The 24,767-nt window shown below is 43.0% G+C and overlaps 1 protein-coding gene across 14 annotated transcripts in view; it reads right to left on the bottom strand.

Moving 5' to 3' along the window:
• Positions 1 to 24,767, bottom strand: part of CCDC93 (coiled-coil domain containing 93) — a 100,829-nt gene that overhangs the window by 29,972 nt on the left and 46,090 nt on the right. For 7 of the 14 annotated variants that reach the window (XR_014829097.1, XR_014829096.1, XR_014829095.1 and 4 more), the window contains 4 exons: positions 24,632 to 24,682; positions 23,725 to 23,811; positions 7,275 to 7,391; positions 915 to 977 (listed from right to left, as the gene is read on the bottom strand). Coding sequence is in view for 4 of the 14 variants with exons in the window: in XM_084998725.1 (XP_084854851.1) it covers positions 915 to 977; positions 7,275 to 7,391; positions 23,725 to 23,811; positions 24,632 to 24,682 (318 nt within the window). In the remaining 10 variants the exon portion in view is untranslated. Of the gene's footprint in view, positions 1 to 186; positions 978 to 4,017; positions 7,392 to 23,724; positions 23,812 to 24,631; positions 24,683 to 24,767 lie in introns of those variants that run through there. The other 7 variants (XR_014829103.1, XR_014829094.1, XR_014829099.1 and 4 more) reach the window with 7 other exon arrangements.

Here is a 24,767-nt window from a genome sequence, read left to right on the forward strand (position 1 = left end):
TCTTCTTTTTTAAATGAGTATACTATTTTATTAACACTTAAATTTCACTATCAAACAATGTTGACCATGTCTTATGTTCAGATTCTTGAGATAAAGACAGGGACAGGGAGCCGTATGGTGCAACGTTAAACACAGCACAATGTACTAACAAAATTTAAGGGGTGGTATGACCATACCTTAGTATACAAGTATAGGGACAAGCCCTGAGATTGGAAGAAAAGCTCGGGACTGAACAGAGAGGTCCCTGGTTGTTGACAGAATCCCCCCTCAACTTCAGATGAGACTAACCAAGGAGTCTGTCAGTTCACAAAAACCACTGACTCCAGGAGAAATAGTAACAGAGTAGACTGGAAGGACCCAATTCAGATTGTGGGGGCTAGTCTGACTCGAGCAAGGTTAGCAGGAAGCTGCTGCAGCTCATGTCCAGGATGTGTAGACTAGAGCACTGGTCTAGAGACAGAATGGTTAGTGCTTCAGAAATCGCTTGTTTCCAAACAAGTTCCTAAGGTGCTTTTCCCACACAGGCTCACCAGCAATTCTGAACAACAAACTAGGTCCCTCTGTAGTTGTGTCATCTTACACAAAGAAATCTCGCTCTCAAGGTATCCAGTATTCTGGTGCTTTCTACAGTCTGTGGCTTGGGGAGCAGGGGCCATGTGCTGTGAGTGACCCTCCATGGACTTCCATGTGGCTGGCCCTGCTGGTCAGGCCTACTGTCCACAGGAGGCTTTCCTGATCCCCGTAATGGGTGGGTGAACAGATGGCTCAGGGCATGAGCTTCCATATGACCATCCTCCATCCCAGATGGACCTGAGCTCTGAGAAAGGAATCCTGACTTCATGCAGACTGATGATGCAGGCATCCTGTTAGTTGTGCAGATCAAAAAGACCCCCAGAGGAAGGAAATCTGCTCACCTCTGTCAGCGTTTTCTTTTTTTCCTCATATTTGGCTTGCAGGTTGGTACGACTTGCCTGTAGCTGTAAATGAAAGATAAAAGACATCAGACATGTGTCCTCATTCTGTCTTCCCAACAGCACAGATATGGGAGGTATCGACATTTCACAGATGAGAAACGTAAGCTATGATTTAAACTGAGCATGTGGAAATTTTAGATTCAATGAACACCAACTGCATGTCAGGTAAGGTACTAGAAATTCTGTATAAATTTTAACAGTGACTCCTTACATTCAGTGGAAGAAGGCATTATTCTTATTTTTAACAACTGAAGAAATAAAGACTCAGAGGAGTTAAGTTACTTTGTTAAAGTTTCATAGCTGATAAGTGATAAAGCCTGGATTCAAGTTCAGGTCTGACTTTTCTGTATGGCTACAATCAATTCAGTTGATGAAGCTGCCCATTCACAGGATACAAACTGCACTGCTGTACTCAAGAATCTAGCATAGAGTTTGACTGCATGGCAAACAATGCCAGACAGAAGAAAGGACTCAGGACTTCGACACAAAGAGAAAGGAAATGAACTACCTTTACTCTTCAGTTCATAACTGTAAACTTACATCTCAAAAATGTCATTTCCCTTTTCCTTACTAAAAAGGTGTATTTTGTGCTGTCTGTGAACTTTATTTTTAGGGCCTCACCTGAAGCATGTGGAAGTTCCCAGGCTAGGGGTCAAATCAGAGCTACAGCTGCCAGTCTACACCACAGCTCACAGCAACGTCCAATCCTTAACCCAGTGAGCAAGGCCAGGGATCAAACCCGAATCCTCATGGATCCTAGTTGGTTTTGTTAATCACTGTGCCATGAACGGAATTTCTGTCTATGAACTTTTAGATATCTGAAAATCTCCCATTCAAAGCTCAAAGCTCATTTCTACTTTTGAAAAGGGGATGTCTGAAAACCACTATTGGACCCATCAGACCCTTTGTTCCCTGCATACAAATTCACAATGATATTGTATCTTATATCTCAACAATTAATGTAAAGTTACTCATCCCACTGTTGACCTGTAAGCAACCTATTAGAAATTATGCCCCTTTCAGAAATCACTGCTCCTACATTGTGCTTCTAGTTACCAATCTTCATGACTGATGAATTTCCAATCAGGACCTCTCAGGAACCCACCTCAAGCAGAGGGCAGGAAAGATAAAGGACGGAAGCTGGGGGCTCTGGCTTCTTGCTTTTCAGAGGGAGCCATCTGTGCAATGATGGCTTGCATGAACCTGTGTCATTGGTAGATGAGAGCATTTCTGGAGCAAGTTTCTTTTACTCTTAAAATCCTAGTGATTTAACTCTTGAAGCTCCAGAAAGAGGTCTTGCCATCTGCACACCTGCTTCACCCACCTTCTTGCCCCCCCTCTTCCCTGACATCTGACACTGATGCAAGGCTCTGCTCAAACAAGGTGGGCAGTGGAGGACCACGGCACTGCCCTTGCCCTTGAAAAGTCGATCTGGTAAACTGGGAATTAATGTAGGAGAAGAGCTGGGCCATAGCCCGGCTCAGGGAGGCCAAGGAAAGAGTCAGCCTGCTCATCAAGGAATACTATACTAACAAAGGCTCACAGGGGCTGGATCTTGGAGGGAAATGGGAACTTGCTAAGGAAGGGAAGACTCAGCTCTTCTCGTTAACTACTAAAAGCTCTTCTCGTTAACTTAACTACTAAAAGCCTTCTTCACAGGCTCTCTGACAATGTCTTCTCTAACGGGGAGAATCCCAGTAGCTCAGCTGAGTTTTCATCTTGCTGGAATCCGCTGTGATTCTCCTACCCCCACTTCCTTCTTTACCATTAACCCCAAAACTTAACTCCTCAAAACTCAGCTGGTGCTTAACACTACCTTTCTGGAACCCTCTTTCCTCAATCTCAGGTTTATTCTTTGCTATTTGCTAGTTGCACTCTAGCTCTATGCTTCTGCAACACAGCCTCTTGTTGGATCACGTAATGTTCTTTATTCCTTCTCCTCCTTTTCCTCCTCCAATTTCTCTGTTGGCTAAGACTCTCTCCATAGCTCTCCTCCCCAAGGCCATGGGTGTATCCTGGCTGCTTTCTGCCTGCATGACTTTGGATGAGAGGTTCTTGGATTTAAAGAGTTAAGATTTTCTTACATACAATTGGTAGACAGGTAAAGTAGTAAAATCATTGGTGAATAATTTGACAGTTTTTAGAAAAACTGAAAATGCGTATATTTTTTGATCCAGCAATTCCACTTCCTAAAAGCCATCTTACAGAAATATTTACATATTTGCACAAAGATGTTTACGGTAGCATACATTTACAACTGGGAAAAAAAAAAATCCAGGAAAAACCTACCTACTCATGAATTGAGGACAGGTTAAATAAACTATGGTACATATATACTATGTCATGGGCACAACATTGTGAATCAACTATACTTTAAAAATTGTAAAAAATTATAACATACTCACACACACACACACACTGTGTCACACCATGCAGTAAAAGATATAATGAGGTAGATCTTGGTTCCACAAGCTGTGTGACACAGGTAATATGGCTTCACTTCTCTGTGTCTCAGGCTCCTTATTTGTCAAATGAGGATCATAATAGTACCTCCTTCGCAAGGATGTTATGTTGTGTGAACTGAATGAGTTATTTTGAAAAGCTTTGTCATTACTCTAAAAAAAGTCCTTATTAGCCATTACTATGATGGACAGAGAGATACCTGTGATAAAATAAGTGAAAAACAAGCTCGGTTTTCATAACCAGACAAGCCACTCTCCCCAGTAACGCACCAGATATAAGAACTTGCAAAGGCCTAGAAGATGAAGGGTTTCTGTAGACTGGCTAACCCGGAGTGAGCAAACTTTTGCAGAAGGCATATTTACAGACAGCAACAAAGTTTAGCAGCTGCAGATTTTCTTGATAGGACATTGCAAATTAAAATGGGTTTAGCAAGTGGCCAGGGGCGGGGGGTGGGGGACACGACACAAATATTCTTAGAGGTTGAACCATTTTTTGAGAAAAACTGTTTATGAAAATGTTGATGTTGGTTTTTAATCTTTATAAACATTCAGATTTAGGTTTATTTGAGAAACATACGAATCTTTTTTTTTTTTTTTTTTTTTTTTGCTATTTCTTGGGCCGCTCCCGCGGCATATGGAGGTTCCCAGGCTAGGCGTCCAATCAGAGCTGTAGCCACCAGCCTACGCCAGAGCCACAGCAACACAGGATCCGAGCCGCGTCTGCAACCTACACCACAGCTCAGGGCAACGCTGGATCGTTAACCCACTGAGCAAGGGCAGGGACTGAACCCGCAACCTCATGGTTCCTAGTCGGATTCGTTAACCACTGCGCCACGACGGGAACTCCTTTTTTTTTTTTTTAAAACACGGCTGTACTTGCAGCATATGAAAGTTCTCGGGTGAGAGGTTAAATTGGAGTTGCAGCTGAGGCCTACAACACAGCCACAGGAACACTGGATCTGAGCCACATTTGCGACCTACAACGCAGCTTGTGGCAACACCAGATCCTTAACCCACCGAGCAAGGCCAGCAATCAAACCTTCATTCTTGCAGAGACTATGTCGGGTTCTTAACCCACTGAGCCACAAAGGGAACTCCCATTCTAATCTTTTGTTCCCTATATCTGTATAAAACTTTTGTTCAGAAAAAGTGCATCCTTGCCTGTATCCTCATTTCATCCTGAAGCAATGTCCTCAGACACATGGTTATCATTGATACCCTGAGCTCCCATATGACATGGGACCTGGGTGAACCTCTCCCTTGTCACCTCAGTTTCCTCATTCAGGTGGCCCAGCCACATGGCCAAGGGATTGATGCACAGCTGGTCATCTTTCATAACATGAGCCACAGCAATAATGATCACTGTCCTTTACTGAGAGCTTGCTAGATATCAGGCTGAGTGAGAGAAAAATAGTCAGCTCCTGGTAAACACAGGTTATGAACCAGCTGCAAAATGGGCCTGAGGGTCTGAGAGGACTGCCCTTCCAGCTGGACTGAGAACGTGCCAGGACTGCCATTTGAAACAAGAATGAGCATTCTTTTTTCCCAAGTTTAGAATGGAGATAAAGGCAACATCAACTCATGCTGAACCTCTCTGGCTCACAGGGTCTGCAGTTTCCTCAAAATGATCCTTCTGCAGAGGATAAAGAAGTTATAAGAAAGTCTCCTCATCCGTGATTCATACTCATCTTGATTCTGTGATGAATTCTCTCCTTCTTTTTTTCTTTTTTCTTTTTTTAGGGCCACACCCGCAGCAGATAGAGCTTCCCAGGCTAGGGGTCGAATTGGAGCTACAGCTGCTGGTCTGCACCACGGCCATAGCAAACCGGATCTGAGCCTCATCTGCAACCTATGCCATACCTCATGGTAATGCTGGATCCTTAACCTGCTGAGTGAGGGCAGGGATCAAACCCACAACCTCATGGTTCCTAGTCGGATTTGTTTCCACTGCGCCACAATAGGAACTCCTGAATTCTTCCTTAGTCAATCACTTTCAGATTCTCATCACTGGCAAAGGTCAGGAGTAGAGATGCCACTCCCTGAGCTAAGCATTAAAATGTCTAAACAGGAGTTCCCATTGTGGCTCAGCAGGTTAAGAACCCGACTAGCATCCATGAGGATACAGGTTCAATCCCTAGCCTTGCTCAATGGGTTAAGGACCTGGCATTGCCACAAGCTGTGGAGTGTTGCAGATGTGGTTCGGATCTGGCTTACTGCTGTGGCTGTGGTGCTTAGGCCTGAAGCTGAAGCTCTGACCCCTAGCCCAGGAACTTCCATATGATGTAGGTGTGGCAGTAAAAAGAAAAAAAAAAAAAAAAAGTCTGAACAAATTACCAAACAGAAACCAAATCACAGTCAATCTTTACATCCTTGCTTGCTTATGATCCAGAGCATTTTATTAAAAACCAACCTATTGTTTGTTCAGCCATAGTTGAACAAATTCTGATTGAACAAATTCAAACAAAGAAAATGACTAAGCAGAACCATTTGATATAATGACGAATATATGGGATTTGAAAGGATGAAAAATGCACATGTTCAAAATGTCAATGGCACCCATTATTGAAAAATCAACTGTTATGGGAACTACTGGTGAGCTATTCTTTAGAAAGCCACATTCATTCCCATAATATTCTGCTACATGTATTTTTTCTAATTAATTTAATCTTATTGCCAAATCAACTGAAGCATATAGCACCTCATCTTCTAATGACTGCTCTGAGTCAGACTCCACAGCCTCCTCTTATGTCTACTTTCCAAAGCAAATTTAGCAAAGTCTTTCCAAAATAGTCCCATCCATGACTAAGTATGACAGAATGCCATCTCCTAAAGCTCTTTCAAAAGTGATCTGGTTTCCTCCACTATCTTACTTCCACCAGTCAAAGCCATCCACAGATCAGTTCTGGATTGCTGGATCAGCCTCCTAGTGCTTCTTCTCACCTAGGTCCAAACAGTTCATGCTCCCACAGTAAACAGAAAGGTATTTCAGACACATAAATATGCATCCCTTCTCACCTAGGTCCAAACAGTTCATGCTCCCACGGTAAACAGAAAGGTCTTCCAGACACACAAATCTGATCAGGTCACTCCAACAGCTTCCACTGTCCCTAACATGACCTGGTAGGTCCTGTCTGATTGCACTCTGTGACCACCTGCCTTACTCATGACTCTCCAGGCACAAAAGAGAAACTGGCCAAGACCCTTCCTCTGTTTCCTAAGTCCCTACCCTATCCTTGCAGACATCCTGCCAGCTGACACCTTCTCAGCTTCCCAGCCGCTGTCCTCTGTGACCAAGGCTAGGCTGGGCCTCCCGCCTTGTCACTCTCTCAGCTCCCTATCATAGCTGTAATGAAGTGATGTACTTGTTTAGTGGACATGTCCCCATGACGACCTTCAGAGGCCTGCGAGCAGAGACCATGACTTCATTCACCACCACAGCCTGGCTCAGTGCCCAGCACACAGTGGTGATCAGCTAATCTTTGTGAATTAATGAACGCTCTTCTTGCCTTGTGATCTTCTTCTAGAATAGAAGCTGGCAAATGTCCTCTGTAAAGGGCCAGGAAGTAAATATTTTAGGCTTTGTAGGTCTCAATTACGCCACTGGAGCTTGAAAGCAGCGACAGAAAATTTGTAAGGAATGAGTGTTCATGTGTTTGTGCCTATTTACAAAAATCGGTGGTGGCTGGATTGCCCAATGGTCCAAGTCTGCTGACCCCTCTTCTAGAACCTCCTTTGACCATTCTAACCCAGAAATCTTAACTTCTTCTCCAGTGTATCCCTTCTTGAATAATGGTTTCACTTTACTTGAATGAAATTATAAAAAAAAAAAAACACCAACCTCTTCCAGTTGTTTGGTCTTCTGCAGAATCTGCTTGTTCAAGGAGATGACTTTTCGACGATGCAGTTGGGAGGTTCCTAATTTTTCTGGACTTTCTTCAGCTGAGAGCTCAGACTGCTGTGGAAGACAGAATGAAGATTCAAAGGATTTAGTTAGCCCATCCCAGTTCATGAAGACAGTCCCATCCCTGCTTAGTCTGTGCAGGACACTACTGGGCAGCTGGTCATGATCAAGCTGGCAAAGCACAGGGTCCTGTCTAAAACCCAATTCAGAGAAGATCTGATCAAAAGCCCTATCAAGAGAATCTATATTCCTGACAGAGCAAACAGCACATGCAAGAGCACAGGGATATATAACTGCGGTTAGGCTGATATCACATAAGCAATGGGTCATTTTCCTTTTTAGGGCTGCACTAGCCCAGAAGTTCCTGGGCTAGGGGTTGAATTGGAGCTGCATCTGCAACTTATGCCTCAGCTCACGGCAAAGCTGGATCCTTAACCCACTGAACGAGGACAGGGATCAAACCCACATCTTCTTGGACATTATGTTGGGTCCTTAACCTGCCGAGCCACAACACGAACTCCAGAAATGGGTCTTATGTAGAGGAATAACACAGCCATCTTACCATCTTTATAAGACCATTCTGGAGTTATCAAGAATGATGGATTGATTCACATTCATCAAAATATTACAAGCATAGGGTTAAAAAGTTTGACCATTCATAAGCACTCACTATGAAAAGAAACGACCTCTCAACTTAATTTCTCCCCTTCCACAGGCCCATTTCTGATATCTATTCTTCTGGTGTTGAGAGAGGGGTGAGTGTTGCTGAGGGAGGCAGAAGGGAGTTCCTGAAGTTGTGTAAGTGACATGGGGATGGAGAAGAAGAGTTGGACAGGACGTAAAGACTGTTGGGACTAGAGGTGAGAGAGGGAGAATTTTCTGGGTGAGATGAATATAGCAACATTATCAAGAAACCATGCAAAGGAGGCAGCGTGGTATAGATACTGAAAACACACACTTGCCTCAAAAACCCAGAGGGAAGTCCCAGAAAGAAGAAACAAGAAAGTTGACTATATTCCAACAGGTGTCTTTAAAACACTTCTTGAATGATCACAGAGGAGAACTTTATTAAACAATGAATACGCACTATCGCCATATTTCCTTTTACAGGAAATATCCCAATTCCATGATAATGGTAGATTTCAAGCCCAAGTGCAATAAAACTATTTGAATATTTGATTTTCCATGCATGTTTTAATAATGATCATGAGCTTGAAAGTTTTGGAAGACATACCTCTGGGGAAAAGAGATGGAAAGTAAGAAGGTGGAGAAATTGGATGATGTGGTCACCATTTACATTGGCTAAGAGTTTCCCTGAATGATTCAGACCTTATTGACAGATGATGAGTATTTTTGCTGCTTAAGGACTCTGGAGGTGGTAGACAACAAGCAGGACATGGTTGTATAAAATGGCAAGAAACACTTTCTTTTTTTTTTTTTTTTGCTTTTTAGGGACACACCTGTGGCTTATAGAGGTTGCTATACATAGGGGTCAAGTCGGAGCTACAGCTGCCAGCCTATACCACAGCCACAGCAACACCATATCCGAGCCATGTCTGCAACCTACACCGTAGCTCATGGCAATGCCCGATTCTTAACCCACTGAGTGAGGCCAGGGATTGAACCTGCAACCTCATGGTTCCTAGTTGGATTTCCATGGCGCCATGATGGGAATTCCAGAAATGCCATTTTCTACCTCATGGGCTGGTAGTCCATAAAGGAAATAGGAACACTAAGCATTTGGTATTACAACATAGCTAGCCTCAAAACCTGGGATTTTAGACAATGTCAACTAACATACTCCAGCTTATCTGAATTTCTGGGAACTGGAAGTAACTTTTAAAAATGCAATTGACTTTGGACACATCAAGATATTTACGACCTATAATCCAGCCAAGGAGAACTGTTTCTGAAAATTATTTGAGAGTATAAAAAAAAGGGGAAAAGTGAATAGACATTTCTCCAAGGAAGATATACAGATGGCCAGCAAACACATGAAAAAATGCTCAACATCGTTGATTATAAGAGAAATGCAAATCAAAACTACCATGAGATACCACCTCACACCAGTCAGAATGGCCATCATTACTAAATCCACAAATAACAAGCGCTGGAGGGGCTGTGGAGAAAAGTGAACCCTCCTGCACTGCTGGTGGGAATGTAAACTGGTACAGAAATCTATACAGAGAACTTCCATATGACCCCGCAATCCCACTCTTGGGCATATATCTGGACAATATCTACTTAAAAGAGACACATGCACCCACATATTCATTGAAGCACTATTCACAATAGCCAGGACATGGAAACAACCCAAATGTCCATCAACAGATGATTGGATTCAGAAGATGTGGTATATATACACAATGGAATACTACTCAGCCATAAAAAAGAATGACATAATGCCATTTGCAGCAACATGGAGAAAACTAGAGAATCTCATACTGAGCGAAATAAGCCAGAAAGACAAAGACAAATACCATATGATATCACTTATAACTGGAATCTAATACCTAGCACAAATGAACATCTCCTCAGAAAAGAAAATCATGGACTTGGAGAAGAGACTTGTGGCTGCCTGATGGGAGGGGGAGGGAGTGGGAGGGATCGGGAGCTTGGGCTTATCAGACACAACTTAGAATAGATTTACAAGGAGATCCTGCTGAATAGCATTGAGAACTATGTCTAGATACTCATGTTGCAACAGAACAAAGGGTGGGGAAAAAATGTAATTGTAATGTATACATGTAAGGATAACTTGATCCCCTTGCTGTACAGTGGGGAAAAAAAAATAAATAAAATTTAAAACAAAGGGGGGGGGGGAGGAAAGAGCACTCCCTCCCGATTTTTAAATCAGTTGTCAGAAATATTAATTATAATTGACTAATTACATCTCTTCCACTTTTTTGGGGGGCATCACCTTGAACTATTTTATCAATTTGGCCACTTTTGTCTGTTATATATTTAGCTGCTTTTTTTCTTATAGTTAATGTCGGATTTGAGTTTTAATATCCAGCTTAGATTCCTTGATACTGATTTCCATACTGTCACTGGCACATCCTCAGAGCATTTTACTTTACTAGCAGAATTACATAAACCTTCTAGCTCATGATTTATTGATATCTGAAATGGAATCACTTCCCCAGTCACAGAATTATCTCCATGTCAGATATCAGGATTAGCCTGTGTGCCCTGACCTCCTTCAGCTGTCTTTCTGGCTTTGGGTCAGGCCAAGCTGTGGGTGAGCAGACACCAGGGGAATCTGCATCTCACTCACCTCCTGTTTTTGGGGGTGGTGGGGGGAGGTCAGCATATCTTCATGCAGTTCTGTTCCACACCTTGGGCAGGAGTTGGATGAGGTCTCCAACTCTTAGTATGCTTTCCTGCTGATAAACTGCTTTTAGGGTCAAGGTCCCTAAAGAATGAAACATGGGAGTTCCCGTTGTGGTGCAGCAGAAATGAATCCAAATAGAACCATAAGGTTGTGGGTTCGATTCCTGGCCTTGCTCAGTGGGTTAAGGATCCAGCATTGCTGTGAGCTGTGGTATAGGTCGCAGATGTGGCTCAGATCTGGCATTGCTGTGGCTGTGGCGTAGGCTGGCAGCTACAGCTTCAATTAGACCCCTAGCCTGGAAACCTCCATGTGCCACGGGTGCGACGCTAAAAAGACAAGACAAAAAATAAAAATAAAAAACAAAGAACGAAAACTGCATTTCCCACCAGCTTCCATTTTTCCACCTCTTACCAGCGTACTTTGCAACATGCTCAGCTTTGTTCAAAATTATGACTTTCGATTTTACTTCTGAGAACCCATATTGCAGGAAAACCAGTAGCTATCTTGATATATGGAAAGAGGATTTCAGAGCTATGGCTGGCTATCCTGTACCCCTGCTACCTCGATTTAAATTTTTAGCCACACGGACCCCCTTAAGATACTTTCAGGGAGGTTTTTGTGATGAAAATCCTTTTCATAATGACACTAAGGTATGATTTTTTTTCTCTAATTCTGTCATGATTGTACAGTGAAATTGTGATTGTACATGTTGTATGACATGTGACGATATTATTGCTCTAATGTTAATATGTAATGCATTTATTATTGCTATTTGTAAGTGAATTAATATATAAGCTTTGAGGACTTCAGTAATTTTTAAGAGTTCTTACAGGGTCCTGAAATTACAAAAATTTTTTCTTTTTAAGGCCACATAGGGAAGTTCCCAGGCTAGGGGTCAAACTGGAGCTGCAGCTGATGGCCTACACCACAGCCATAGCAACGCTGTGTCTGCAGCCTACACTGCAGCTTGTAGCAACGCCAGATCCTTAACCCACTGAGCAAGGCCAAGGATTGAATCCACATTCTCATGGACACTATGTTGGGTTTTTAATCTGCTGAGCCACAATGGGAACTCCTGAAATTAAAAACTTTTAGAACCATTACTTGATGGGGCTTGGCTCACTTGGGAATCTACTCACAGACTGGAACAGCCTCATTAACACTGAGCTCCAACCAATGCAGTGAGCCAACCCATACCACTGAGAGTGGAAAGTTCTTTTTGATTCCATTCTTACTAGACAGCTACTTCAACCAAATAGAGCGAAAATACTTGTAGTGCACAAAAAGGATGCTGAAGTCTCCATACAAACTTACTCTTACATCTGTTATGAGAGTGTATGTTTCAAGCAACATGGGCTTTCAAAAATCCTTTCTTATGGCTAGGTAGCAATTCTCACTGCTCTGTGTAGTCCCTTAAATTTGCATCTGCAAAACATTAATATACATTAATATCGGGATATGAAGTGCCATTTTCATATTTGACATTTCTCCAGTAATTAAATTAAAATGAATAATATGCACATGAATAGGCCCAACATATACATTTGTGAGTTCCTCCATTTTCCTGGGTCTAGAGATGGTGCTATGCAAACTGCTTTTTTTTAAATGGGAAGTTATATTTTTATAGGAAAAAAATAATTTATTCCAGAGTTGAATTGAGAGTTCTTAACCTGGTCAATGGAAAGCTGACTGCTCTATATTTCAGACATTCTTTTTACTGAGTAATCTAAATTTTTCACTTCTTTCAAATACCCTCCTCAAAGCCAAGAGAAAGGTCTAGTTTTTGCCAGACTGCTGAGCACAGAAATCAGTCTTTGAAACAGTATGGCCCATATGGCATTCTGTTTACTGAGTCACAAGTGGGAGGAAAACCAGAGACGACCAAGTTGGTTCTTAAAGGAAGAGACAAAGTTGGATGGATGGAGAACAGAAGGGCTTTATATTAAATCCTTGACAGATTAAATCCTTGGGGTATCCTAACTGATTTCTACTTGTAAAGTGCAACACCTCTCAAAGAATGCCAGCCATTTATAAATATTCCATTTATGTTTGCATTAGAGCGAGGGCTGAAGTGCCAATCTAATTTTGTTCAACAATTTGAGATTAAGAACGTGCTTTCAAAACTATAGGGTGGATTAAGATGACTTCTGGTGCAGATTCAATGTTTTCTAATAACTGACAGATGTTTGCAACTACTATTCTTAGGGGAACCAAATATAAATGTCACTTGGTAATATTAGTCCAGTTCAAAACAGTAAATTCCTAAGAGAAACAAAAAATGATTACTTTAGCTAAAACTATGTACTTTTAAAATGAAAGAGACCCAAAAGGTTATCTACATACCAATGAAATCTCTGTCATCCCCTCCCAACCCCCCACCAAATTATGGCCACTAAACTGTCAATAATAAAGGGTTCCTATCTCATGGGGGTGCCACAAGCTCTCTGAACTGAACAGATGGACTCCAGTTTCTGGACCTTGACCAACTCTCCTGTTGAAAACAAGAGACAACATAAAATATTTATTTTTTCAATCTTAAAAAAAAAATCTATTTGCTGGCAAGAATGTAAGAAATCCTAGAAGGCCAAAAAGTCAATAAAAAAATCCAGGCGGGTGTACCCATGGAAGTTGGGTCTTTTCTTGAGAGTATTTGCCAAAGCCAGTTGATCTCTAGCTTTGATTTTCATAACTCAACAACTGCTTTGCATAATCCCAGACACAGATGTAAAAGGAAAGAGAATCTGCAATGAGATTCTATAACTGCAGATTTGCCCTCATGTAGTTCTTTTCTCTTTTACCTTTTTGTCATTTTAGGGCCGCAGCCAAGGCATGTGGAGGTTCCCAGGCTAGGGGTCGAATCGGAGCTGTAGCCTCCAGCCAACACCACAGTCAAAGCAATGCCAGATCTGAGTCATGGCGGCGACCTATACCACAGCTCATGGCAAGGCCGGATCCTTAACCCACTGAGCAAGGCCACGGATTGAACTAGATTACTCCTGGATACTAGTTGGGCTTGTTACCACTGAGACACAACGGGAACTCCCCCTCATGTAGTTCTATAACCTAAACTCACACACTACCTGGATGGGCCAAAAGAATCTACCAATCAAGACCATGTGTACAATGGGCTTTTGCTGGGTAGGCCTAGGTGCGTATCGGAGCAAGAGGAAATCCTTTCTGGAAGAACAGAGCTTCAACTTGAGGCCTCAAAGACCTTCTAGAGATAAATTTCTACACAACATGAACTCACAGCCAAAAATCAAGACCACAAACGAAGTCAAAGAATCATGAGCAAAAGCCAGCAGTAACAAACAGCAGAAATGGATGTGCAAACTCAAACACATGCCCGTTACTCCCAGAAGCCACAGATACAAAGTGTAATCACTTTCACAGAACAGGTCAACTTTTCTAAGACAGGAGCATCCACAGCTCTGTCCTCTCTCTTTCTATACCAAGATGTCAGTTCCTTCCAGCATCCTGGCTGCTATCCTCAGGCATCACCCTAGCTTGTCATCCCTTTCAGGCGTTCCTTGATGGACTCTGAGCATGGTGGGACAGCAGCATCCATGGTTCCTGATCTACACTCTGCTCCTACTAATGAAACCGGATACATAAACGTTCTTTTCAATACTCTTGACTCCCACTAATGAAACCCCCTGAATTTCAAAGACCCATATTCATGTAGCCTTGCTGAATCTAAAGCACAGCTCTGGGTCTTAAGGTGAGCAATACAGTCTCCCTGTCCGGAATGTGACCAACATGTAGGTGTGAACAGCATCCTAAAGCTTTGGCTTTTTACCCCCATGAACTAATGTCAGGTCAGGCATGGCATCCTTATCAAATCCTGAACTGGTATGATTGATTGTTCTGAAATCAAATTGTTCACTCTTACCTCCTTTAAGAAATGAATTTATTTGTTTGGGCTTAAAATTTCAATTTGGGATATTTTTGAATGTTGTCTCTATTCTCCAATGTATTAGCCTCCTTTTCTTTTTTTAGCTTTATATAACATTTAGGTCTGATGAAGCTAATTTCTACATCTTTATTCAAATTGATTAAGACTCTGAAAGGAGCAGGTTATGCTATACGGCTTGAGACAATCCTACCAAGGCAACAATTCATTAACTAATATCCTTCTCTGTGCTGTTAGTTTTTGCACATTACATAATTTAGTCACTCAGAATTTAGGAAGTCTTGGAGCAGTTTTGTGACACAAACATATTAGCATTATTCTCTCCAGATTTATAAGGTTCTTTCATCTCTAAATTCTGACTCAGTTTTAAAAAATTTTTAAATTAAGGCATAGTTGATTTACAATGTTGTGGCAATTTCTGCTGTGTAGTAGCAAAGCGACCCAGTCATACATACATACATGTTCTTCTTTTCATTTTATCTTCCATCATAATCTATCCCAAGAGATTGAATATAGCTCCCTGTGCTGTACAGTAGGACCTCATTGCTTATCCATCTAAATGTAATAGTTTGCATCTACTAACCCCAAACTCCCAGTCCATCCCCCATGCCCCCCACCCCACATGCTGCAACTATAAGTCTGTTTTCTGTTTCTGTTTTGTAGATAGGTTCATTTGTGGCATATTTTAGATTCCAATTATAAATGATATCATATGGAACTTCTCTAACTTTATTTAGTATGAGAATCTCTAGTTACATGATTCAGTTTTAAATTTCTTTCCCTACCTTCCTTTGTTTCGTCCAACTACACTTTACTCAGACCCTATTTACGTGTGGAGCACAGTGTTAGGTGAGACACAGACTTCACCCCTGGATCTTCAGAGTCTAGTCAGGTGACACATACTCGGTGTCATACCCGCCACATTCTCAAGCCTTCATTGTGCCACAAAGGAAGAGAGGGTCTGAAAGCTCTCCTGATTCCTTCTTTTTCCTTCTTTCTTTTGACAAATGTTTATGAAACCCCATTATGTTAGGCACGGGCATATACAATGCTCCCAGCCCTTGTTGACAGCAAATATTCTAGTCCTGGGAGATGGACAAAGACAAATGATGTAGCACCTTGCTGAAAGTGCTATGGAGACAACAAGAAGCTGGCCCACATGTCAGAGCAAAGCCCTAGGAGGGAGAGCCGCCCTCCAGTGGGTAAGTCTCCAGAGTCTCCCGTCAGCATCTGCTGAGTGATCCTTACGCCAGGCAATGGGGATACAGAGGGGAAAGATGACATCTTGGCCCTCCTGAAGTATACAGATTTAAAATATGACCTGTCTAAGACCTGGGACCTTATGTGGAGAAATGGAGCACAGAAGGAAGGGATTTAAAAATCCACCCTGTCCTTGTCTCCTTGATGCCAACTGGTTTTTCTACCTGTGGCCACAGCAGGAGGGCCCCAAGGGCCTCCTCCCCTGTACCACTCTTTCTTACAAACACCACATGCCAATGCTGCTAGAAAAAAATGGGCTGGGGTGGGGCCGGATGATGAGCTTAGGAACATTCATAACTAAGCTTATTAGAAATCACACTGGTTCCAGCAAAAGAGTCAGGGTCTCCTGGTTGCTAAGCATCCCATGACTGTCTGTCCCACGCAAGGTCCCTGGGGTTAGTATCCTCACTCAGTTGCCAGCCTCTTAAACTGTTCTTTTCCATTTCACCTCAACTGACTGACTCCTGGCTGGAAGCTCCTCAGGGCAGCATCCATGGCTCACTCACATACGGCCGCCCCTCTACCTCACACTGTCTAGTACATAGTATATGCTCAGTAGATGTTTGCTGAAAAAAGAAATCATCCCATCCAGGGGTCAATTCTTTCAATGTCTGGCAGAAAAGAAATCAAGCCAAAGACTTAAAATACCTCCAAAATTACAGCAATTTTCTTATTTTTGAGAAGGCCTCCTAACACTAATTGGGACTCTAAAACCAGGGTAGAGAAATAACAATGTGAAGGGGGTAGATGATACATTAACAATGGCTTCTTGTGGGTCAGTTCCATCCAGTGTAGTTACTCCGATTTCCTGAGGGCCTTCCATTAACAAAGGTTATGACGGTACAGCTGTCATGTGTGCCCAGCACCCCTGGGTTTGGTAACGGTAACACCTTGTTTTGGGAAATCACTGTCTCCTGCTCTTTCTTGTTTCAGAGGGGCTGCCAATCAACAAGCCCATATCTAGGCCAGAACAAATGGCCAAGGAAGGACTATGTGACCTGAGCTGTGCCAAACTTTAGAGGATCCTTCCTTAGAGTTTGATGCAGATGTAGGGAAGGTGCTATAGATTTAAGCAGCCTGTGGTGAGGTCCCCAAGGTGATAAAAAGAGAGTGAAGCAAAGGCACAGGTGGTCCAAAGCCCTAGGGTCCCTGCATTCATGGACAGCTCTTACCCCTAGTTATAAGTGCTGAAAAAGTCTTTTTTTTTTTTTTTTTTTCTTATATCATCATTCTGGGCAGAGTTTCTATTACATGCAACCAAAAGGTTCCTCTAAAGCTACAGTTCAGGTTAGACAGATCATAAGAGACAATGTTCTCTGCCGGTTGCATCAAGAAGTGGGATAAAAATGATCATGGTGGAGGCGGACAAAACCTACTCTAATGTAAAGTAAATCTACAAGTGTGGTTGTCTGCATTCTCTAGGAGACCCTTTTCACTGTGTTTTCACATGTGCATCCCTGACCAGACCCTGGCCATTACTTCTCTGTGGTGACACCCAGGCCCTACTTAGCTAGTGAGATTCCTCAGATGCTCCTGAAAGATATAATTTTGAGACAGAGTATAGGCTTCCAATGAACCACCAGAGAATCGCTCTCAGAAACAATGGTGCCAGAATTCTTAATTGCTGGACTGGAAAATTTCAAAGCTTATCAAGAAAAAGAATTCCTTCCACAAATAAGTCCCTTGAGGACCCAAAACACATCTTATCTTAAAATAAGATCAAGACGTCAACAGTCTTCTGGCTAGGATGTGACACTCTGGAGAGTATGGACGAGAACATCCTAATGCGGCATTGTCCAGTGATATGACAGGCCACTCACATACCCCGGATGGAAAACCCCACAATTTTCAGTTAGGTGTGACAGTGTGCTTGGGCAGCATCATTTTCATTTGTACTCATTTCTGTGGTTAGTTCACAATATGACCTGGCCTCTTCACTCCACTTGGCCCAAAGTAGGAGTCAGACAATGGGAGAGTCTAAAGAGGCGTTGGTCACTGCAAAGCCTGGAAAGCAGATGCTAAGGATGGCCAAAGGAGGCTGTCACTGCTGCCGCCTGAGGATATTCCACCTTGACAAAGAGAAAAGTCTCAAAGTCAGACAGTCCTGTAGGCAAACCTGGAACTAATTAGCTACATGGTAGTGGACAAGTTACTTAACCCCTCTGAGCTTTACTTCATTTGCAAAACAGATATGGTATCACTTGCTTATGTAATGAGCACCAACACTGCCACAGGCTTGGTGAGGCTCCAAGCTTGCAGAGAGGAGTAAAATGTGGTCCACATACACACCAAGAGGTCATTTCGATTGCATATGAGTAAGTATAATGAAGGAAGGCAGAAGATTCCAAGCTAGGCGGTAGAACACTCTTTTGAAAATTAAATAAGGTACAAAAAATACCCGGCATGGAGATGATCAAAATGCCAGAGTAGGAGGGCATGGAACTCACCTTCCCTCATGAACACATCAAAAATACATGGAGTTCCTGCTGTGGCACAGCAAGGTAAGGATCCAGCACTGTCTCTGCAGCAGCTTGGGTCACTGCTGAGGTGTGGTTTCAATCCCCTGCCCAGCACAGTAGGTTAAGGATCCAGCCTTGCTTCAGCTGCAGCCTGAATTTGATTCCTAGCCTGGGAACTTCCATTTGCCTTGAGTGCAGTCATAAAAAGAAAAAATACACCTACACGTGGAACAATTCTCACTGAAATCTAACTGAACACTGACAGGAATACTCCTGTACAACCAAGGCTGTAAGAAAGATCCACACATAACTGCGTAGGAAGGGAAGAAAAGTGATCAGGTAGGGTCCTAGCAGGGGACTCAGGAAAAGGGAGATCACACAGGAAGAGATCCGCCCTGGGAAGGGAGCAGGTCAAGCCACGTACTGACACTGCATTCCTGGGTCCAGCACAGGGAGGATGATGCCTCTTGCTGACTACAGTGCTAGTGGAGCTACCAGGAGGGCTGTGGGAAGCTGGGAGACTGGTGAGAAGCGTACCCGGGGTGGCTTGCTCTTCTGGCAGGGTGGAGGCAGAATGAGGACTGCTCCAGTGGCTGCTGGTTTCCCACAACAGTTCCAGCTTGTGCTCCAGCCCGAACTCGTGAATGCTCCTGCCCAGTTTACTTCACGCCACAGCTCCACAATTGACTGAGGGCTGCCACGACTGGAGAGAGCTCAGCTGTGGGACTCAGAGGTGAAGAAGACCTCAGGTGGTGTCTGAAGAGGGGTGGGGCATCCATTGCTGGCACGTACTCAGGCAGCGCATCAGACGCAGCCCTAATCTCTGACAGTACCTGGACCCCACAGGTTGCACCCTGATACAGACCGAGAGCCCTCAAAGGCCTAGTCTTTTCTGTGGTGCAGCTCTATAGCAGGGCAGGGGAGGCAGAGGCTTGGGGGAGTGATCAACTGTGAGGGACACAGGAGACTCGGACATGAGGCTGTGTCTGAGCAGGGCAGGGCAGCTACTGCTGGCGCTTGAACAGGCAGTGCACTGGAGGCAGCCTTGACCTGTCTAAGGCTGGCCTGCCATAGCTCGCTCCCTGTCATGAGGCAAGAGCCCACACAGACCCCTCTTGCTCCAGCACTGCTCCCCCTGGTTCAATATTCACAAATTAATCAATATGATACACCACATTAACAAAAGGAAGGTTATGTGAAGTAAATCAAAAAGAGAAAGACAAATACCATATGATACCACATATCTGGAATCTAATATACAGCACAAATGAACCTTTCCACAGAAAAGAAACTGACATCTGAGAGCTAATCAGGTACTCTTAGCAAGGTCATGATGTTGTTGGGAGCTGGCCTGCACTCATACTAGGCTTTGGTGTTAGATATAAATAATTCCAAAGAACATGAACATCAGACACAGTCACAAGGATCAAAGCAAAAATGTGACCATTACTCTGTAATCATGTTTGTATGTGGACAAGAACCTGAACACTGTTCAAATCCCCCAAAATGACCAAATATCACCCTACACTGGCTATTATAAAAAAAACAGCTTTAATCTTGATTCATTCCCCTAGTCTTAGAGAGATTTATTTAGATACCCATTCACTGAATTGCCCCTCCTTAAAGCATCCAACCCAGAGCAAAGACCTACTTTCTTGTAGCTTCTCCCAAATCACCTAAACTAAGTCCAAATTCCATAAGTCTTTTCTGATGCCCTCTTACTGAGATGCTGGATGGTTCCCTGTTGGCTGTGGTTTTCCTCTCTATAACCAGCAATAAACCCAACTTGTTCAACTACAGTTCTGTTCCTAGTGGTCTTCGGCTAGAAGGGACTGACAAAGAAATAGCACATAAATAAAGCAAATGACAAACAACAACAATAAAAACCATTAACTTCATCATGGAACCTGCATAGAAATAGAAGTGTAAACCAATAAAGAAAGAATACATGGTTAAAATTAGATATAAAAAACAAATATATAATGAAGTATCTCCAAATGCGTATAAAGAAGTTACTTGATAAATGGTATTAGGATAAGAAGCAGAAAAACTAGGATGGAGCCACATTTTAGACTAAATAAAAATGAACTCTACATCAGTTTAAGGATTAAACATAATTTAAAACGAGCTGAAATAGAACAGGTTTTTATCAAATCCATGCAAAAATGATGACATTGTCATTTGGAAACAAAACCAAATAGACCCAAGTTAATTGGACCTAATCAACTTAGGTACTTTGCATACAATGAAAAGCAACACACAAACAGAAGAAAAGCCTGAGAAGTACCATGACAAAATATTTAAATCTAGAATAGAAATTTTATTCAAATTGACAAGAAAAATACCACATATCTAAAAGATAAATGAGTAAAGGGTGTTACCAGACAATCACATAGTAGAAAACAGAGCAAACAAAAACATGGAACCATGTCCAAAACTGCAGTGGTCCAAAGAGGCACCGTTTTATAGCCACTAAATTAGCAAGTTAGACAAATGAGCAATCAAAGCTGGAAATGCTGGGACCACGCTGGAAAGCCCCCTCATGGTTACCGTATTTTATATTGTTACAACTTATTTGTAAAGCAACACAAAGGAGTCATAAACAATTATATGACTCCTAGGAAATCTTTTTGCAGAAACTATCTGCTCAGATTTTACAACAGTATTATCTACTAAGGCAAACAAAAAATAACCTAATACGGAAAAGTTTAATGAATTGTGCTATGTTAACACATGCACTGTCTAGGATTCAAATAACTATGAAGGCTAGAAACATGGAAAATGTTTAGGATTTGAGGTGACCAAAAAAAAAAAAAAAAAAAAGCATACTATGAATGTGCAAATAAAGGCTACCATTAGCTGTATGGCTATGACATACCAGGCAAGGTTTTAGGCAATCTGATCACATTTCATTTAATCTTCAGAACACCCTGCCAGGAAAGTAATAGTCCCATTTTACAGATGAAGAGCAAAGAGGTTAAATAAATTGCTCAAGATCACAGAGCTGGGAAGTCCAGGAGACAGACATGGACCAAGATAGGTCTCCAATGCTGTGTTTTTACACTATTCTACCTCATTTAGGTATACATGATGATTACAGCTAGATACCTCCATGGATGCCTAGGGACAAACAATGGATTATAATATGCAAACGTGAAATAACTGTGATATCGGAACAGGATTAAAGGCAATTTAATTTAAAAAGCCATCAACAGAGTTCCCATGTGGCGCAGTGGAAACAAATCTGACTAGGAACCATGAGGTTGTGGGTTCAATACCTGGCCTCGCTTAGTGGGTTAAGGATCCAGCGTTGCTATGAGCTGTGGTGTAGGCTGCAGACATGGCTGAGATCTGGCGTTGCTGTGGCTCTGGCGAAGGCTGGCAGCTGTAGCTGCAAACAGACCCCCAGCCTGGGAACCTCCATATGCTGTGGGTGTGGCCCTAAAAAGACTAAAGACAAAAAAAAAAAAAAAAAGCCATCACTTTTTTTATCTTTATTTTATTTTATTTTTTGGTTGTGCCCATGGCATGTAGAAGTTCCTGGGCCAGGGATTGAACCCTCGCCACAGGAGCAACCTGAACCACAGCAGTGACAATATTAGACATTGTGCCACCAACTCCTAAGACATCATCTTTAATGCCATGTGACCTACTCAATGTAAACAACATAGTCAAAAATGAACTCAAACCCCAATTCTCTTTGAGAAGTTTTAATTATACATGTCCTTGGAAAAAGACCTGTTCAGAACTACTTCTAATTTTGTGCTTTTATGGAAGAACAAGATGGAGGTGGAGAATAAAGAATAGAGAATTCAGTTTCTTTAGAATTAGACCAGATCACTATCAGCAACCATCAGATCATTGTACAAGGGTGAGAAAGGGAAAGCTCAGGGAGGCAGAGAGACCTGGAAGAAGGAAACATGGACCTGCTGAGCTGCTGGGCATTCCCAGGTAAGGGTAGGTATATACGGAGGGTCTGTCTGTTTGCTTCTCCTCTTAGAATAATTCGAGCTCCTATCTGCTTGCTGTGTGCGAGGATGAAGACAAAAGTCAGAGACCCTGCAGGAACAGCAGTGAGTGCCCCATCCATTTGTCTTTTTGTAAAAACGATTCAACAATGCTATATGGCAGGTACAGACACTCCTGTCAGGCAGCAAACCAAGATACCTCCTTCTCCAGGCAGTGAATTAATCACTCTTCCCACAACTATGCCTTCAAGCCTTTTGATTTTATTGCTACTTTTAGGATGACCTAAATCCTTTCCTGGTCAAATCTCAGATGATACTTTCACCATGCCTCCTTTCTTAGGATTCTATGAAAGTCAGATGAGAAACCCATGTTAAGAATCAGTGACTTGGGGAATGGGGAAAACAAGAGAATCCCAGCCCTAGCCATTCTATACCATTTTTTAAAAGTTGGCTTATAACACTATGTTTCAATCGTACACCATTTTTTGACTTCTGTATACTCTACAGTGGGTTCAGCACCAAGTTTGGTTTCCATCAGTCACCATACCGGTTGACCGCCTTTCCCCATTTTGCCCTCCCCTGCTCCCTCCCCTGTGTTAACCTGTGCCATTTTACTCAGTCTTGCTCAGAAGGCCCCTCACTCGGTGGGAGATGACCACCTGCTATGTTTTAAGCAGACTGTAACTCTCAGATTACAGGTGACACCCGCTCCCCAGCTACATCATCTGTGCAAGCGCTTCAGAAGAATGTAGCACAGAGGGCTGCGACAAAGCTAATTTTTTGTCAAGGCTTCAGAGAGCAAAGCTGGGTGCTTCAACAGACATCAGCATTTTAGGGGGGCAGAATGAGTCAGGGCTGGAGAAGGGAGGATGTGAAACAAGGTCCTGTAAATCTGATTTTACCGATACTACAGCTCGGCCCGACCAGAATCAGTTATGTGCAAAATGATTAATCTCCGTCTCCCTGAAATATTCAAGGTCCTGCTGCCTATTCTTAGGATGGAAGAAACCTAATGCTGAAATATGACTTTCAGGCTTTTGTTCATTCTATACCCTTTGAATAAAGCGGAACACAAAATTCTGCCTGGGCCTGGCTGAGTTATGGGGTTTATCTCTTAGGTGGCAAAACTGCATCCCTCAGCCCCATCACCAAACTGAGCCCAAGTTATAAGAAGCCTGGTAGAGAAGGAAGAATGTGGGTGCCATAGCCATTTATCAGAGGCAATAACTGCTATGAGATACAAGTTTTATATTTATAGAAAAATAGGCACTGCAGAAGAATAGTAATTTGGCTAATGGGCAAATGTGGATGGCTCCGCGTGGTGTGTGTTTTGGACAAACGTGGCTGATGGACGACAATCTGCCTCCATCACTGCTGGGAGGCAGTGGGGAGGCGGGAGAACAAATACTTGGGGCGTGACTGGAGCAAAGGCTCTGGCTGGGCCCCCACCTACCTTCTCTGCATACTCAGACACAATCTGCTTGATCTCAGCTGAGCAGAGGCCCACGATCTGGCCCACGGAGCTCGCAGTCAGACGACTCTGCAATCACAGGGAGGGTGTGTTCTCAAGGCTGTGCACTGCAAAACCTGAACACTCTCAGTACTACAGCAAAATAGATATTATTCCCAGGGGAAAAAAATAATTTGGCTTTCACTCGTGCTCAACAAGGAAGGGTGAAAATAAACCTCAGGATGAACATTAAGCCACCTTCCTCTCTCCTGAGTCACTTAGCAGATAGGGTTAGATTTTTTCGCCCCATGGGTATTTTTGGAAAATCATTCCTCACCATTCATACTCCATCCCAAGGTCTTTATTCCTGAGGGTCAATAAAAAGAGGCTGAAGAGAACATGGCAGGCATAGGACTCAGGGGGAAAAAAGTACCAATGGGAGAGGAAGAGGGGGTCTCAGAATTCCTAACTTGGTTGACACTGGGCTTTCCTACCCTAGAAAGGAATTCTTTCAAAGTAGTTGGTTAAACTCTTTGGAGAGGCTGTGAGCCCTGGGAAGAGCAACTATAAATTCAGTATCCTCTACTTAGAAGGTGTAGGAAGTAAAAAAGACAAGGGTGCCTTTGGCACAGGATGCCACAGGTGCTTAAGAGAGGCAGGACTGCACCACGGCGAGCACCCTGTCTTCACGAGGGTCCTTCAAGTCTCCCTCCCAGAGGTTCCCATGGATGGCAACTCTTCGTGAGTATAAAAAGGATCCCCAAAGAAAGATGCTGAGGAAAGAGGAAGCACTGAGTCCTGAAAAGAGAGGACCCTGAAGGTGGTCACTTGGAGGCAGATCTCCCCAGGGAAGGTGTTTCCTGCCTCCATCTCCATACCTCGCCCTCCCCCACGACCACACCCGGCTCACCTCCTCATTTGCCATGGCCATCATCTTGGTCATCAGTGACTGAATACGCTGCTAGAAGGGGAACAGGGAGAAGCAGCAGTGAGCCGGTCTGATCATGTAAGACTTAGGCAGTGTGTCTAAACAGGCCTCTGTGGTG

Source organism: Sus scrofa, chromosome 15 (assembly GCF_054392235.1).
Source record: "Sus scrofa isolate SSC_HxYL_T2T_F1_AM1 chromosome 15, Sscrofa_HxYL_maternal_Yorkshire_Landrace_v2.0, whole genome shotgun sequence".
NCBI classification, from domain to species: domain Eukaryota; kingdom Metazoa; phylum Chordata; class Mammalia; order Artiodactyla; family Suidae; genus Sus; species Sus scrofa.